Source organism: Nerophis ophidion, linkage group LG15, assembly GCF_033978795.1.
Source record: "Nerophis ophidion isolate RoL-2023_Sa linkage group LG15, RoL_Noph_v1.0, whole genome shotgun sequence".
In the NCBI taxonomy this organism is placed as follows: Eukaryota; Metazoa; Chordata; class Actinopteri; order Syngnathiformes; family Syngnathidae; genus Nerophis; species Nerophis ophidion.
In genome coordinates, this window is record NC_084625.1 from 11079029 (window position 1) to 11097188 (window position 18160).

Sequence of the window (18160 nt, forward strand, 5' to 3'; positions counted from 1 at the left end):
AATCAATAAAATACTCAAAAGTCAATAAAAACAGTTATGACATTAGGTACAATCTACAACAGGGGTCACCAACGCGGGCACCAGGTCGCCCGTAAGGACCAGATGAGTCGCCCGCTGGCCTGTTCTAAAAATAGCTCAAATAGCAGCACTTACCAGTGAGCTGCCTCTATTTTTTAAATTGTATTTATTTACTAGCAAGCTGGTCTCGCTTTGCACGACATTCTTAATTCTAAGAGAGACAAAACTCAAATAGAATTTGAAAATCCAAGAAAATATTTTAAAGACTTGGTCTTCACTTGTTTAAATAAATGAATCTTTTTTTTTACTTTGCTTCTTATAACTTTCAGAAAGACAATTTTAGAGAAAAAATACAACCTTAAAAATAATTTTAGGATTTTTTTAACAGATATACCTTTTTAAATTCCTTCCTCTTCTTTCCTGACAATTTAAATCAATGTTCAAGTAAATTGATTTTTTTTATTGTAAAGAATAATAAATACATTTTAATTAAATTCTTCATTTTAGCTTCTGTTTTTTCGACGAAGAATATTTGGGAAATATTACGTCAATTTTGTTATGATTAAAATTCCCAAAAAATATTCTGGCAAATCTAGAAAATCTTGTAGAATCAAATTTAAATCTTATTTCAAAGTCTTTTGAATTTCTTTTCAAATTTTGGTTCTGGAAAATCTAGAAGAAAAAATTATTTGTCTTTGTTAGAAATATAACTTGGTCCAATTTGTTATATATTCTAACAAAGTGCAGATTGGATTTTAACCTATTTAAAACATGTCATGAAAATTCTAAAATTAATCTTAATCAGGAAAAATTACTAATGATGTTCCATAAATTCTTTTTTAAATTTTTTCAAAAAGATTCGAATTAGCTAGTTTGTCTTTTCATATTTTTCGGTTGAATTTTGAACTTTAGAAAGTCTAAATTGAAGATAAACTATGTTTCAAAATGTAATTTTCTTTTTTTTCGTGTTTTCTCCTCTTTTAAACCATTAAATTAAGTGTTTTTTTCATCATTTATTCTCTACAAAAAACCTTCCGTAAAAGGAAAAAAAATGTACGACGGAATGACGGACAAAAATACCCTTTTTTTTTTTATGTATATAGATTTATTTATTAAAGATAAATTGAGCAAATTGGCTATTTCTGGTAATTTTTTAAAGTGTGTATCAAACTGGTAGCCCTTCGCATTAATCAGTACCCAAGAAGTAGCTCTTGATTTCAAAAAGGTTGGTAACCCCTGATCTAGAATAATCTCTTTCCACAATACTTCTCCTCTTAGTCTATTCTTAAAGCCCACTATGCTGGTGATTGATAGCAGATATTGTGGAAGTGGATTCCAGTAAGTGATTACAGTCTTTTTCCAAACATCACTTTTGGGTTTAAGTCGTGTGAGAGCACCTCTTCACTGGCCAGGGGGTGCGCGGTGCAAACAGCCGTGTTGTGCTTGAGTGACGTGTGCTTGACTTGTGCTGAGTGTGTTTGCTGGATCCTCACTGGACCTTGTTCTTTGCAGCCCGGCTGCGCCACAAGCCTGACGGCAGGCCGGAGGAGGCCCGGGCGGCACGCTGGGCCAGGCTGGGCCAGGCTGAGGAGGGCCTCATGTGCGCCCCCCCCGGCCCCCACAACCCCCCTTCCACCCCCTGCCCCACCCCACCCCCTCCACCACCACCAAGGGTCCCGGGTCCCGCCGGGTTCGGCCATGGGAATCGCAGCGCTCTTATCTGGCCCGGGCAGGAGGCGCGCTGGACTTCCTGCGCAAAAATCAGAGCGCTTTTCCTCTTGTTGTTTGGCTTCCTCTCCGACGCGAGAGCGTGATTGTCCCCTCGTCTTCAAACGTGGCACAGGACGCTTCCCAAAGAGCTTGATCTATTCTTGAGAGCAACCCCCCCCCCCCCCCCCCGCCACACATACCTCTGCAGCCCCTCTCGGTCGCCATCTCGGCCCTCCGACCCCCAATGGCCAACCTTTTGGTGACTGACATGAAGTGGGCGGATGCGCTGGGAGGACTTCAACACTGCTGAGCAGTGAAGAGAGTGAGAGAGAAAGAGAGAGAGAGAAAAGACTTCAGGACACCTGCTTCCTCAATATTTATTTATTTTGCTCCTCTTCTTGCTCCCATAGTGAAGAACATCATCCATCCATCCTTCGTCCATCCTTCGTCCGCCAACCACCGCGTTCCTTTTTGTTTTCCTGCGTGTCCTCGAGTGGTACTATCATGGGCGCGTGTCCCGAGCCCCGACCTAAACCCCACCCCCCGCCCACCTCCACACAAGCTGTGAGTTTCTGTTCCCATGTCTTCTTTGTCCCCCGCGCCAGCAAGAAGGCCACAAAAAAAAAAAAAAAAAAAAACGATGGAAAAGAGCGAGGGACACCCGTGTTGGGGACGCTCCCGTAGTTCTCGCTTGTAGGACCGTGTTCTCACCGCGGCCCGGTCGTCTCTACGTGGGCGTGCGACAGACTGCAAGCCATCCCTATGAAGGAGTATCAGGGCAAAAACCGCATCGTTGTACCGGGAAAAAGCAGCAATATCACCCAAAAAAAGAGGAAATACATGTTTTTATTGCCAACACACAATGGGAAATGATCCAGACTAAATAGCATTATGTATTGATTGATTGATTGATTGAAACTTTTATTAGTAGATTGCACAGTACAGTACATATTCTGTACAATTGACCACTAAATGGTAACACCCCAATAAGTTTTTCAACTTGTATAATCAATTCATGGTAAATTATAACAAGTCATCATTTTGTAAGATAAAACTTCTTTCTTTTTTTTTTTTTTTGATAAAAATTAATGCAAAATACATTCCATTAAAGTATTTTTTTTGCATGTTTAAATGTCTCCTGGCTGGAAAAATTATTTTTTTAAATTGTAAGATTGACAAAAAAAATTGTAGGAATAATTTAGGTTTATTTAGACAAAACATTTCAGAAAATAAAATATTTTTCTTATGGAAAAAATGTAACAAAATTTTTTTATATTTTTCCCCCCAGAAAAAAATAACGTTTGTTTTTTTTCTTGGCAGAAAATTGGAAAAAAGTTTTTTTATTTCCAAGAAAATATATTCTTTAGACAAGTATTTGCAGAAAAGCTTTATTGTTTCAAAAAAAAATGTCAAAAAATTATTATATATTTTTTCACCCAGAAGAATATAACATGTAATGTTTCTTTCTTGTTTCTTTTTGCCCAAAAATATTTTATTTAGACAAATATTTGCAGAAAAAATTTATTTTTTTCGAAAACAATTTTTCAAAAAAATTACAATTTTAGGGGGATCTTTATACTTATTGCAACTCTCTTTAGAAAGAATTGACAAAAAATGTTGAACTTTTTTTTTTTATTGGAAAAATGTTTGTTAAAAAAATGCAACAAATATTTTTTGGGGGGCAAAAAAATAAGACTAGTTTTTTTTTTTTTTAATTTGCCAGAAAACTTTTTTTTTTTTAAAGAAAACAATTTCTCATTTTTGTGTTTACCCCCAGAAAAATATAACATTTATTGCTACTCTGTCTGGAAAGAAATTCCAGATTTTATTTTTTTTTTAAAGTACAACGGTAACTGTTTTTTTTGTATTTGCCAAAAACCTGTTTTTTTCTTCTTCTTTTTTAAATAATTGTAGAGAAAATATATTGTTTTAATATTTTTTAAATCTTTTTTTAGATTTTTTTATCCCACAGAAAATTGTAACATTTATTTCAGAAAAAAGAACAACTTTTGTTTTTATTTGTCCGAAAAGTATAACAATTATTTGCCAGAAAACATTTTTTTTTTTAAGAAACAACTTTCTCAAGAAATAATTAGAAATGTAATGCTACTCTCTTTGGAAAAAAATATCTAAAGAATATTACAATATTTTTTTATTACAAAAATACAATATTTTTTTCCCATTTTTCACATTTATGTACTACTGCATAAATGTGTTTTTTTTCTATTTGCCAAAAAAAAAGTTTTTTTTTAGAAAAAAATAATCGTCAGGAAAAATATATATTTCTTTAGAAAATAATTTGTCCAAATATTTTTTAGATGTTTTATTCAACAGAGAAAAATTACATTTCTTGCTATTCTCGTCAGAAAAATATAACAGTTGTCGCTTTTATTTGCCATAAAAAAAAATATAAATAATTCTTGTAATATTATTTTTTTAAACATATTCGTCAGAAAAATGTAACAATTTTTTCTTTTAATTGTCAGAAAAATATAACAATAATACTTTATTTTTTGGAAAGAAATTGTCAGAAAAATATAACAAATTATCCTCAGCCAATTTTTTAAAACTGTGTGTTATCTTGCCTTTTTGATGACTTGTTGCTTTTATTTCTGGCTCTAATACTCCTTGATACATTTGAAATGCAAGTGTGTGTTTAATGTGTGCGTGTGTGTGTGTGTGCGAGTGTGTGTGCGTGTGTTACGGTTGTCTCCCACTGTGATCCATCCCTTGTATAAAGATGTTCTATGAGTAATATATGAATCTAATATTTAATAATTTTATACAACTAACGTACATACGAACAAATGACAATATTTGACAACGTGTATGAATCATATTTGTGTGTGTCTTTTTGTGCGCATTAAACTTTGCTTATATTTGTGCACATGCTTGTTGTTCCTTTTCTCACCGGGGTTATTTTGGAAGGTGGAGACAGGAAGTGTGAGGGACGGAGGAGGTTTAAGGTGTTTAGACTGAACAGGGCAGGAAGAAAAGGCAAGAGGTCACCCCCCCCCCCCCCCCTTACACCCACTGACACACACACACACTGAGTGAGGAGTAATTGTTGTGCGATGTCAGTGTTCACTTCTTTTCTATTTTTGTAACTAACCAAATTCATGTCAACACTTTTATTTCCATTCTGAGAAACACAACGCCTTGCTGGGAACATGATGATGGAGGCCGTGATGGCCTGTGTGTGTGCGTGTGTGTGTGTGTGTGTGTGTGTGTGTGTGTGTGTGTGTGTGTGTGTGTGTGTGTGTGTGTGTGTGTGTGTGTGTGTGTGTGTGTGTGTGTGTTTGTGTTTGTGTGTGTCATTCACAAATTTGACTGTCATTAAAGCACACACAAGAAGAAGAAGAGCATTTATGAGCAGAATATTTCCCTGGTCATGTGACATGTTTGCACGTCCACTTGTTGCTAGGCAGAATTCATGTCGTAAAATCACTACAATAACTAAAAAAAAAAAAGATTATTAGACTGGATAAATGCATGTACAATTTTTATGTATCTTTTGTGCAACTTTGTGTACATAATTTTGTAAATCAACAGGTTATGCAAACATACCTCTGTAGATACTGGTCTGTTCCCGGGTCAAAACACCACATGTTTGGTAATCATACAAGTGTAAAAAGAAGTTAACCACTGTATGGAACAACGCCTTTTCCTTATTAACACGTACCTAACACTTTGCGTGATGTATGTTCAAATATTGCCTAAATAAAGTCATATTTTTTTACAGAAAGTCAAAATTTTACCCCCAAAAAATTGTACTGTAAGAATATCGTCATTTTTGTGTTTGTTTATTTATACAAGAAAACATACTATTGTGAAAATCATGTGGAAATGTTTCAAAAAAAGCTGTACTTCACAAAAAAATAAAGTATAAAAATTATGAACAGATGTTATATGGAATATCCCATTGGATTTTTTATTTTTCAAAAGTTGTAGTAATACATTGTCCAATAGTAAGCTCACTTTTGCTTAATAATTCATCGATTATCACATAAAAAACATTTTATTAAAACATTTTTACTTTTGCAAGAATAAAGTTAAATTTGTTTTACATGTTAATACTGCAAGAATGAACTACATTTGTTTTTCGAATTATTATCGCAAGAATGAAGTTTAAAAATATATTTTTCAAAATGTACTATCGCAAGAACGGGGTGTGAAAATATTTAAAAACTTTTGCTATTGCAACAGTGAAGTATAAATACAATAAAACTTTCATAATTTATATTTGTTTAATTATACCAGTGCAAAAATTAATAAGGGAATCGTTCTAAATAATTTTACTCCGCAGAAAAGAAGTAAATTACACATTTATTTATTTTTTTTACCATTACTAGAATGAAGTAAAAACAAAACAAAAAAATAAATAAAACTTTTCAATTGCTCTTTGCAAAAATGAAGTAAACTACTTTTTAATTTTTTATTTTTCTATCGCAAGAATTAATATATATATATATATATATATATATATATATATATATATATATATATATATATATATATATATATATATATATATATGTATGTATATATATATATATATATATATATATATATACTGTATATGTATGTATATATGTATATATAAATGTACTATCAAATAAATAAATACTCTGCCATTTAATGAAATACAATTGGCTAGAGGGGAGTTTTACTCGGAAAACTGATTATATTACAAGAATAAAGCCAAGCTTTTAACAAACTTTGTTTATATTACCAAAGTGTAAAAAAGACTGATTGTTGTACTAAACAGCCAGGACTCATGTTGTAATATGTGTTGTTTCCTGTTCTATGGCTATCATCACACGTGTATTTTTTTTTTCTTAAACACACACACACGCACACAAACAAAGTAAAAGTTTGAGATTTTAGTATTTTTTTTCCTTTTGGTTCCTAAATTCTATCTTTTTTTCCAAAATTAAACTTTTAGCTTGTAATTATTAACTAGTGTCGTAATTGGTTCCTATGCAAAACCTTATCTTGTACACTTTGATCTGCTTTAGAGTAGTCATTGTACAGCTTTTAAAACACACAGCTATCAGTAGTAATTGCTGCAATGTATATATATATATATATATATAGGTACCTATGTACATGATTCTGAAAAACAGTTTCATATGTGAACATGCAATAAAGGCACATTTAACCCTTTTAGGCACGTGGACCACATTAGTCCAGATTAAAAACTGTGTTGCTATTAATCTTCGGGGTCTTTGGGGACATTTAAAGTGTATTAATTTTATTTTGAGAAAGAAATCCAAGGTTGTTTTTTTGCTACATTGCAGTTTTTGCACGAGTAACAATATTATTTATTTAATGATCAATGTATTACAGCTGAGATAGGCTCCAGCGACCCCGAAAGGGACAAGCGGTAGGAAAATGGATGGATGGATCTGCCGTATTTCCTTGAATTGCCGCCAGGACGCTAATTAATTTAAAACCTCTTCTCACTCCTGCGCTTACCAAAGGCATGCGGTAAAGGTAAGCATGCGCTAATTATTTTAAAACCTCTTTTCACTCCGGCACTTACCAAAGGCATGCAGTAAAAATTTTAGTGTGATGTAAGGATACCATCATGAAAAGCACATTTAATAAAAAAACGTTATTATGGTCTTACCTTTACTTATAAAGGAAGTCCATGCGCAGCTCCTCCTGATCAAAAGCCTCGATCACTTGTTTATAGAAGTCTTCCTTATTTTTCTTCAGTTTTAAAAGTCTCTCAGTCTCGATGGAGATCTTCCTTTATTAGCTCCTGCTTCGAATAAAAGTCCAGTTTAGAAAACTGCTATCAGACCGCTGCTATCAGTTAGCTCGGCTCCTCACATGCGGGCGACGACAGAATTATCCTCGGACAACTCCCCCTCCCGTTCTGCTCCGCGGGTGATCTCTTTATCCCACCGCTGCCACCATGAAGTGTTATTGTATAAATAATACACTGGGTATTTGGGACTGGAACATGCTTTATTTCAGCCCGGTTGTTTATATAGCCACCATAGGAGTAGTGGTGTTACATCCTAAGAGGTCCGTCGTGCACCCACCGCGTGAAATCTGTTCCCAGCACATATCACGTCACTCGTTGTCACTTCTTCTGCAGCGGAGTAGTCGCAAGAAGGATCACTAGCGCCCTCTACCACCAGGAGGCGGGAGTCATTTAATGACTCATATTTGACACACGCAGCTACGGTATATTAATAAAACATAGCTGCTTACTGTTCTTTTTAGCATACTGGTATTCAATAGCTTGGACCTTAAATCCTACTGAATAGCTCTTAATCTTCTTCCCTTTATGCGATTTAAAATTACCGGAATTGAAATCAGCCTCCTCCATTTTGAAAATGATGACAGGGGAAGTGTCACTCGTGACGTGACGAGTTTGACCCGGCGGTAATACTAAGCATGCGCTAATTATTTTGGGAAGGGAGTTGGACCCGGCAGTAATTCAAGGCAGGCGCATACCATATACCCGGCGGCCATTCAAGGATATACGGTATTTCAAGTGAAAAGTATCGGCTGGGTGTCGACTATCAGTATCGCCCCCATTCAAAAAGGAGGGTGGCGAATCCAAGGCTAATTTTTGCGGTTTGTGTCCCTGTGAGTCCTTGGCACATTTGGGTCAACTTCAATATGTTTGTGTCATACATATATATATAATATGTCACATAATATATTAAAGAAGAGGGAGGTAATTTTAGCAGTGGGGTATTTTAGTCCGAAGAGTCTGTGGGTGAGGAGGCGGAGCGGCGGGAGAGTGACGCAAATCTTTACATTTTAATCCATTTTAAAACTTTTTTTTTTAATACTGTCTGATTTCTTCTTTTTTGTGTCATACATATATATTTAATATGTCACATAATATATTAAAGAAGAGGGAGGTAATTTTAGCAGTGGGGTATTTTAGTCCGAAGAGTCTGTGGGTGAGGGGGCGGAGCGGCGGGAGAGTGACGCAAATCTTTACATTTTAATCCATTTTAAAACTTTTTTTTTTTAATACTGTCTGATATCTTCTTTTTCCTCAAGCATTTTTTTTTTATTATTACCCATAAATACATAACATAACAGTTACTTTCGCGCCTGTTTGTTTTGGCGACGATGTGTGACGTTTGTCGCCTTAAGATGACGTTAGAATTATATTAAAGGCCTACTGAAAGCCACGACTAGCGACCACGCAGTCTGATAGTTTATATATCAATAATGAAATATTAACATTGCAACACATGCCAATACGGCCTTTTTAGTTTACTAAATTGCAATTTTAAATTTCGCGCGGAAGTATCATGCTAAAACGTCGCGGTATGATGAGGCGTGCGCGTGACGTCCCGCATTGTAGAGTACATTTTGTTCCAGCACTGTTCACTGCTATAAGTCGTCTGTTTTCATCGCATAATTCCACAGTATTCTGGACATCTGTGTTGCTGAATCTTTTGCAATTTGTTCAATGAATAATGGAGACGTCAAAGAAGAAAGCTGTAGGTGGCAAGCGGTGTATTGCGGCCGCCTTTAGCAACACAAACACAGCCGGTGTTTCATTGGTTACATTCCCGAAAGATGACGGTCAAACTTTACTATGGAACAGAGCGGTCAAGCGAACACGGTTGGATTGGACCACACACAAAGTACAGTGTATTATGCAGCGATCATTTCGAAAGATCGTGTTTCGAAGAGGGTCCCTTGCGAAGGGCAGAGATGGGCATCGCCACCACCCGTCGACTGGTGCTGAAGAAAGGTGCGGGTTGTACAGGTACGACCATATAATCTCACTGTGAACGGCTTCCTGCCGCCATTGCGTGGGTTGCATGGACCATTAACGGAGGACATCGCTTCGCACATGTTTGACTCTTTATTTTGTAACAAAGTCGCTCGCAATGTCAGTCGGTCGTTCTTTCAGTGCCTCCTTCGCTCCTTTTCAGTCGCCCTCGTCTTCCTGTACTGGTCTTGGTCGCTCCGTGGCTCTCGGTGGTTCTGGCTCGTCTTGATTGTTCGTCTGGCTGTCTTCACTCCGACTCTCTCCTACTCCTTCTGCCACGGTTGCGCCTCCTTCTCTCCTTTTATACAGCAGGAGGAGATGCACAGATTGAGAGCAGGTGTGTGTATTACGCACCTGGTTCCGATTGCTGCAGCGTTGCTCCAGGCGCCCCCCGCCTCTCTGTTCCGCTGCGTACTCCGCCTACTGGCCGCCATCTTGAGTAGGACCACAATTTGTCCTACCCCGCTATCGGCCCGTCGGCTCCGCCTCTCCACACTCACTAAAACACTACTAACACAATAAGCAGATAAGGGATTTTCCAGAATTATCCTAGTAAATTTGTCTAATAACATCTGAATCGCTCCCACTGTATAGTCTTTTTTTTTTTCTTCTAGTCCTTCACTCTCACTTTCCTTATCCACGAATCTTTCATCCTCGCTCAAATTAATGGGGAAATCGTCGCTTTCTCGGTCCGAATCGCTCTCACTGCGGGTGGCCATGATTGTAAACAATTTCAGATGTGAGGAGCTCCACAACCCGTGATGTCACGCACACATCGTCTGCTATTTCCGGTACAGGCAAGACTCTGTTATCAGCACCAAAAGTTGCGAACTTTATCGTCGATGTTCTCTACTAAATCCTTTCAGCAAAAATATGGCAATATCGAGAAATGATCAAGTATGACTGAAATTAAACAATGGATGTCCGCTAACTTTTTGCAACTCAACGCCAAAAAAACAGAAATGCTGATTATCGGTCCTGCTAGACACCGAACTCTATTTAATAATACAACTCTAACATTTGACAACCAAACAATTAAACAAGGCGACACGGTAAAGAATCTGGGTATTATCTTCGACCCAACTCTATCCTTTGAGTCACACATTAAGAAAGTTACTAAAACGGCCTTCTTTCATCTCCGTAATATCGCTAAAATTCGCTCCATTCTGTCCACTAAAGACGCTGAGATCATTATCCATGCATTTGTTACGTCTCGCCTCGACTACTGTAACGTATTATTTTCGGGTCTCCCCATGTCTAGCATTAAAAGATTACAGTTGGTACAAAATGCGGCTGCTAGACTTTTGACAAGAACAAGAAAGTTTGATCACATTACGCCTGTACTGGCTCACCTGCACTGGCTTCCTGTGCACTTAAGATGTGACTTTAAGGTTTTACTACTTACGTATAAAATACTACACGGTCTAGCTCCATCCTATCTTGCCGATTGTATTGTACCATATGTCCCGGTAAGAAATCTGTGTTCAAAGGACTCCGGCTTATTAGTGATTCCCAAAGCCCAAAAAAAGTCTGCGGGCTATAGAGCGTTTTCCGTTCGGGCTCCAGTACTCTGGAATGCCCTCCCGGTAACAGTTCGAGATGCCACCTCAGTAGAAGCATTTAAGTCTCACCTTAAAACTCATTTGTATACTCTAGCCTTTAAATAGACTCCCTTTTTAGACCAGTTGATCTGCCGTTTCTTTTCTTTTTCTTCTATGTCCCACTCTCCCTTGTGGAGGGGGTCCGGTCCGATCCGGTGGCCATGTACTGCTTGCCTGTGTATTGGCTGGGGACATCTCTGCGCTGCTGATCCGCCTCCGCTTGGGATGGTTTCCTGCTGGCTCCGCTGTGAACGGGACTCTCGCTGCTGTGTTGGATCAGCTTTGGACTGGACTCTCGCGACTGTTGGATCCATTGTGGATTGAACTTTCACAGTATCATGTTAGACCCGCTCGACATCCATTGCTTTCATCCTCTCCAAGGTTCTCATAGTCATCATTGTCACCGACGTCCCACTGGGTGTGAGTTTTCCTTGCCCTTATGTGGGCCTACCGAGGATGTCGTAGTGGTTTGTGCAGCCCTTTGAGACACTTGTGATTTAGGGCTATATAAGTAAACATTGATTGATTGATTGATTGAGAATGGACCTGCTATCCCCGTTTAAATAAGAAAATCTCATTTCAGTAGGCCTTTAATTGTTGCAATTACGTAAAAATAAGCATATAATTTGATATGAAACAGGCCTCAGTAGGATTTTTTGGGGGAAAAAAATCGTGATTAACCTGCAGTGTAAGCATAACCTTGGGCGATCGTACAACAAACGGACAGATGCAGTAGTACTCTGACTCGCCACAAGGAGGCAGGGCGTACGCGAGCTGGCAGGTGTTGGGTGTTACCGTTTTTCTGCAACGAAACACAAATACCGGAAGTACAAACTCCTCACGCAGCTGATATTTTTTAAAAGTAAACTAACAATTCTCCCTGGAGAAAGATAGACATACACACTTAAAGGTAAGACAAATGTGTTTTTATCGAATAAATAAACGGTGTAAAGAAGTATTTGTAAACAACATTTCTACCTGCCCTAAAGTGAATCATTGTTTTCCCTCTCAATATCCTAAATTAGCAACTTCAATGTCCAATATGGCTGTAAAAGTTTCGTTAATTTACATGAAACCAGTATTATCAGACCGGTCTTGTAATGACGATATCAGTGATATAAGTATAATTTTCCTGTGACAAAAACTAAGAAAGTTATGTTTTTTTTCAAACCGGTGAAAATGTACTAACTTCCGGTTAACTTCTTAATACTAAGACAACAATAAGGTTCCATATTTCAGATGTGACCTTTTTTGGTAATCATGTCATAACTTTAATATTTACCACATTTTTAAAAGAGTAGTATCTTTGTAAAGCTTGCTTAACAAATGAACAAGAAAATAGGGTTCATTATGTAATAATGATGTTAATTATTTTTAATCAATTAATTCCAAAGTACTACATCAGGGGTGTCCAAACTTTTTGCACTGAGGGCCACACACTGAAAAATTAAAGCATGTGGGGGCCATTTTTATATTTTTTCATTTTCGAACCCATCTATCCATCCATCCATTTTCTGCCGCTTATTCCCGTTCGGGGTCGCGGGGGGCGCTGGCGCCTATCTCAGCTACAATCGGGCGGAAGGCGGGGTACATCCTGGACAAGTCGCCACCTCATCGCAGGGCCAACACAGATAGACAGACAACATTCACACTCACATTCACACACTAGGGCCAATTTTAGTGTTGCCAATCAACCTATCCCCAGGTGCATGTCTTTGGAAGTGGGAGGAAGCCGGAGTACCCGGAGGGAACCCACGCATTCACGGGGAGAACATGCAAACTCCACACAGAAAGATCCCGAGCCTGGATTTGAACCCAGGACTGCAGGACCTTCGTATTGTGAGGCAGACGCACTAACCCCTCTGCCACCGTGAAGCCCCCATTTCCAAACCATAACAAAATATATGGATTTTTTAATTTATTTTACCTTTAGGGGTCCCGGGGACCATAAAGGGTCTCAGTCATCAAAATGTTAAAAATAAGTAAAATTATTATTATTTTTATAATTATTATTTAAAGGCCTTCTGAAATGAGATTTTCTTATTTAAACGTGGATAACAGGTCCATTTTATGTGTCATACTTGATCATTTCACGATATTGCCATATTTTTGCTGAAATGATTTAGTAGTGAACATCGACGATAAAGTTCGCAACCTTTGGTCGCTAATAAAAAGCCTTGCCTTTACCGGAAGTGCCAGACGATGTGCGCATGACGTCACGGGTTGTAGAGCTCCTCACATCCGAACATTGTTTACAATCGTAGCCACCAGCAGCTAGAGCGATTCGGACCGAGAAAGCGACAATTTCCCCATTATTTTGAGCGAGGATGAAAGATTCGTGGATGAGGATATTGATAGTGAAGGACTAGAAAAATGTTTCAGATGTTATTAGACACATTTACTAGGTTAATTCTGGAAAAAACCTTATCTGCTTATTGTGTTGCTAGTGTTTTAGTGAGATGATATAGTAACTGAAAGTCGGAGGGGTGTGACCACTGGTGTAGTGACCGCCAGTTTCTCCGTGGGAGGAAGTAATAGTTGCCGCAGCAGCTGCAGGAGGACGCTGGCTCCGCTCATAACTATGGTAAGAGCCAACTTTATTACCACAATTTTTGTCACCGAAACCTGCCGGTTGACATGTGGTCCGGATCCATGTTCGCTTGACCGCTCTGTTCCATAGTAAAGCTTCACCTTCGGGAATTTTAAGCAAGGAAACACCGGCTGTGTTTGTGTGACTAAAGGCTAAAAGCTTCCCACCTCCATCTTTCTACTTTGACTTCTCCATTATTAATTGAACAAATTGCAAAAGATTCAGCAACACAGATGTCCGGAATACTGTGTAATAATGCGATTAAAGCAGACTACTTATAGCTTGGATCGGGCTGGAAAATAATGTCCGCTACAACCTGAGACGTCAAACGCACGCGTCATCATACGAGTCATCATACCGCGACGTTTTCAACACGACACTTCACGGGGAAATTTGAATTAAAGTAAACTAAAAAGGCTGAATTGGCATGTGTTGCAATGTTAATATTTCATCATTGATATATAAACTATCAGACTGTGTGGTCGGTAGTAGTGGCTTTCAGCAGGCCTTTAACGCTTACAGTAAATCTCTATATAAACTTCAAGTTGAAATGAAGTAATAAAAAATAATAAAAGGTTTTATGGCTTTTCTGTCAAAAACAACTTTGTTTTTTATTAGTAAAAAAAAATAAGTAATTAGAGCCCTAAAAGACCAATAATGCAGGACACAATTGATTTTAATTCTTTAATATTTTTGAGTAATCACAGTGAAAAGCTAAATAAAAAACACTAAATATATTTGGTATCCAAAAGGTGCCCCACTCATAAAGTGATACATTTTTATTAGGTTTTTCTTTTACTTTCAACACTTAAGTTACGAGATCAACTTCAGATATATCTGTCAATTTTACGTTTGAAGTATTATTTTGTTTGTATTATGCGCTTTTTGTCAAAGAAAACTTTGACGTTTTTATATGGCAACTACACAATATATGCAATATTTACCACATAAAACATTTTAAAGTGAAATATTTGAAGTAATTGGAGACTTGAAAATAATTCATTATAACATGGATTTTTTTTGTCCTCATTTTTTTTGGAGCAATGGCAAAAAAGGAAAAATAAAGCCAGACAAAAGAAAAAAAACGGCTTTCATGGCAGCTTTGTGTCAACATTGCAACTTTTTCTGCTTAGATTTCACCTCATTCCACTTTTTTTATTTGTTATTTTTTATTTTTGCAATAGCATTTCCAGAATGTGTGGCGGGCCGGTAAACAATTAGCTGCGGGCCGCAAATGGCCCCCGGGCCGCACTTTGGATACCCCTGTACTACATGAAACGATGGGAAAATATAAGGATAACAAAAATCATCATAATTTGAAAATGGCAATGAATGTTATTATTAAGTTATATATATATATATATATATATATATATATATATATAGTCAAGACTAGCGTGATCCCCGTGGTAGTGGGGGCGCTCGGATCAGTAACCTCCAAACGAGGAGAGTGGCTCCAACCAGAAACAACATCTGAAGTATCAGTCCGGAAGAGCGCAGTCCTAGGAACAGGGAAGATACTGCGCAGAACCCTCAAACTCCCAGGCCTCTGGTAGAGGACCTGAGTTTGTGGATGTCATAGATACTACCCCACCGGGGTGAGAAGGATATACAGTATATACTGTATATACATCGACAATCAATCAAGCGGTGCGGCTTCATAGCTTACCAAAGTTGTACTAAAACATTTTTGATAGAATTTTGAGCGCCGTGTGTAATGTTCTATATTTTCAATGGAACATATATAATGTTAATGTTGTTTACTTGAGTCATATTTCCATCACAGTGCAGTCTACACATATCTCTTATGTTTGACTGCCATCTACTGGTCACACTTATCATCACACCAAAATGTACCAAATAAAATGGCTTCAAGGTGGGTAAGCAAAACCATAATTAATCCATACATTAGGCGCACCGAGTTATAAGGCACACTGTCGAGTTTGGGGCGGTATAGCTCAGTTGGTAGAGTGGCCGTGCCACCAACTTGAGTGTTCCAGGTTCGATCCCTGCTTCTGCCATCCTAGTCACTGCCGTTGTGTCCTTGGGCAAGACACTTTACCCACCTGCTCCCAGTGCCACCCACACTGGTTTAAATGTAACTTAGATATTGGGTTTCACTATGTAAAGCGCCTTAAGTCACTAGAGAAAAGCGCTATATAAATATAATTCACTTCGCTTTATCAATCAATCAATCAATGTTTATTTATATAGCCCTAAATCCCAAATGTCTCAAAGGACTGTACAAACCATTACGACTACGACATCCTCGGAAGAACCCGCAAAAGGGCAAGGAAAACTCACACCCAGTGGGCAGGGAGAATTCACACCCAGTGGGACGCCAGTGACAATGCTGACTATGAGAAACCTTGGAGTGGGGAAAAAAAAGGATTTTAAGTGCGCCTTATAGTCCGGAAAAAATCGGTGCTTATTACTCACCAGCTGTTTGACTATAAGGTGCATTGTAGTTGTTGTTTTAAATTTTTTTTTTTTTTACAAATTTGGAGATGCTAAAATTGCTTCTCAGTAGCATGTCAATAGCAAAGTGGATCCTGACTTTACTTATTTTGGAGCGTTTTTTTTTCTTTTAGTTAATTGCTTTTGTCAAGTGCCGAAGTGTAAAGAGTCAGCAACTGGCCGTGACGTCACGTGCAACCCGTGTACTAAAACATGGCATCGTTGTATAATACGTGACTCTGGCAGGATTGGTCGGTGCAAAAATAGTAGTGGTTCGGAACCATTCCGGGGGTCTAAAAATAAATACCCAACCAGATGAGATGGTTAGCATTAGTTTTGACTGATTGATTGAAACCTTTATTAGTAGATTGCACAGTTCAGTACATATTTCGTACAATTGACCACTAAATGGTAACACCTGAATAAGTTTTTCAACTTGTTTAAGTCGGGGTCCACGTTAAACAATTCATGGTAGCTTCATAAAGCATTCCATCACTAACATGGCGAGTTGGAAATATCCATAGTACATTCATATAGGGGTTTCCATAGCCATATTGTATTATCAGTGAGAGAATGTACACATGTCAGCTGTGCTGTAGCAAAGAATGTCAGGAAGTGGAAGTACGTCCTTCATGTATGGACAATAAGACAATTATCATTGTGTACATTACAACAATGTGATGCTACTAATTGAACAATTTATGATGACCACATCAAACAACCCACGCTGAGCATGTGAGCGTGCACACACACACACACACACACACAGAATGTGACTTATGTCAACACAGCTGAGTCTTCTCCTCCTCCTCGTCTTTTTCCTCCTCCTAGGTGTGCGGGCCCGTCGCCGTCCTCCCTGTGGAGTCCTGTGACGGAGCAGAGTGTTCCCGCCACATCCACACACAACCACATCCTGAGTGTGGCGCTCAGACGGGAAGTGCTTGAGGGGAAGAACAAGGTGTGCACACACAATGACATGATGTAGTGCTTCTTGTAGCGGAACAACACTGAACGTGTCCTCCATCAGACGGTCGGGGTTCTGACGGTGGGCCGGGCTCTGGTGTCGGGGGTGTATCGTTGTGTCGCCTCCAACTCTGCAGGTGTGGACCACCTGGATGTCTACTTCTACATCTCAGGTGAAGATGGTCAAATCATTCCATCTTAAAGAATCGTTCCTCAAAATACTTTTTTTTTTTTTTTCCTGATTTTAAACAATGAATGAGTGTGGAGCTGCAGTGATCTATCCATTTTTTTTAGTAATCAGTCATGTATAATTTTTTGAGGAATAAGTAATCTATTCGTGTTGGCCTTGTGATTAGGTCGTGACTTGTCCAGGGTGTACGCCGCCTTCCGCCCGATTGTAGCTGAGATAGGCACCAGCGCCCCCCGCAACCCTAAAGGCAATTAGCTGTAGAAAATGGATGGAAGTAATCCATTCATTATTTTAGTAATAGATCATTGTTTTAATAATCCAGGAATCTATCAATTATTTTAAAAATAAGTAATCCATTCATTATTTTAGTAATCCAGTAATATTAGGGGTGTAACGGTACACAAAAATTTCGGTTCGGTACGTACCTCGGTTTAGAGGTCACGGTTCGGTTAATTTTCGGTACAGTAAGAAAACAACAAAATATACATTTTTGGGTTATTTATTTACGAAATTTGTAAACAAAGGCTTTATCCGGGTTGGGGAGGAGACCCTGCCCCAAGTGGAGGAGTTCAAGTACCTAGGAGTCTTGTTCACGAGTGAGGGAAGAGTGGATCGTGAGATCAACAGGCGGATCGGTGCGGCGTCTTCAGTAATGCGGACGTTGTACCGATCCGTTGTGGTGAAGAAGGAGCTGAGCCGGAAGGCAAAGCTCTCAATTTACCGGTCGATCTACGTTCCCATCCTCACCTATGGTCATGAGCTTTGGGTCATGACCGAAAGGATAAGATCACGGGTACAAGCGGCCGAAATGAGTTTCCTCCGCCGTGTGGCGGGGCTCTCCCTTAGAGATAGGGTGAGAAGCTCTGCCATCC

At 38.5% G+C, this 18160-nt stretch overlaps 1 protein-coding gene across 2 annotated transcripts in view; it reads left to right on the forward strand.

Annotated features, from left to right (window-relative positions):
- The window catches only part of flt1 (fms related receptor tyrosine kinase 1), a 156115-nt gene that overhangs the window by 72293 nt on the left and 65662 nt on the right, over window positions 1–18160 (forward strand). For both annotated transcript variants that reach the window (XM_061921500.1, XM_061921499.1), the window contains exons 11-12: window positions 16967–17093; window positions 17163–17271. In XM_061921500.1, the coding sequence (XP_061777484.1) occupies window positions 16967–17093; window positions 17163–17271 (236 nt within the window). The remainder of the gene's footprint in view (window positions 1–16966; window positions 17094–17162; window positions 17272–18160) is intronic.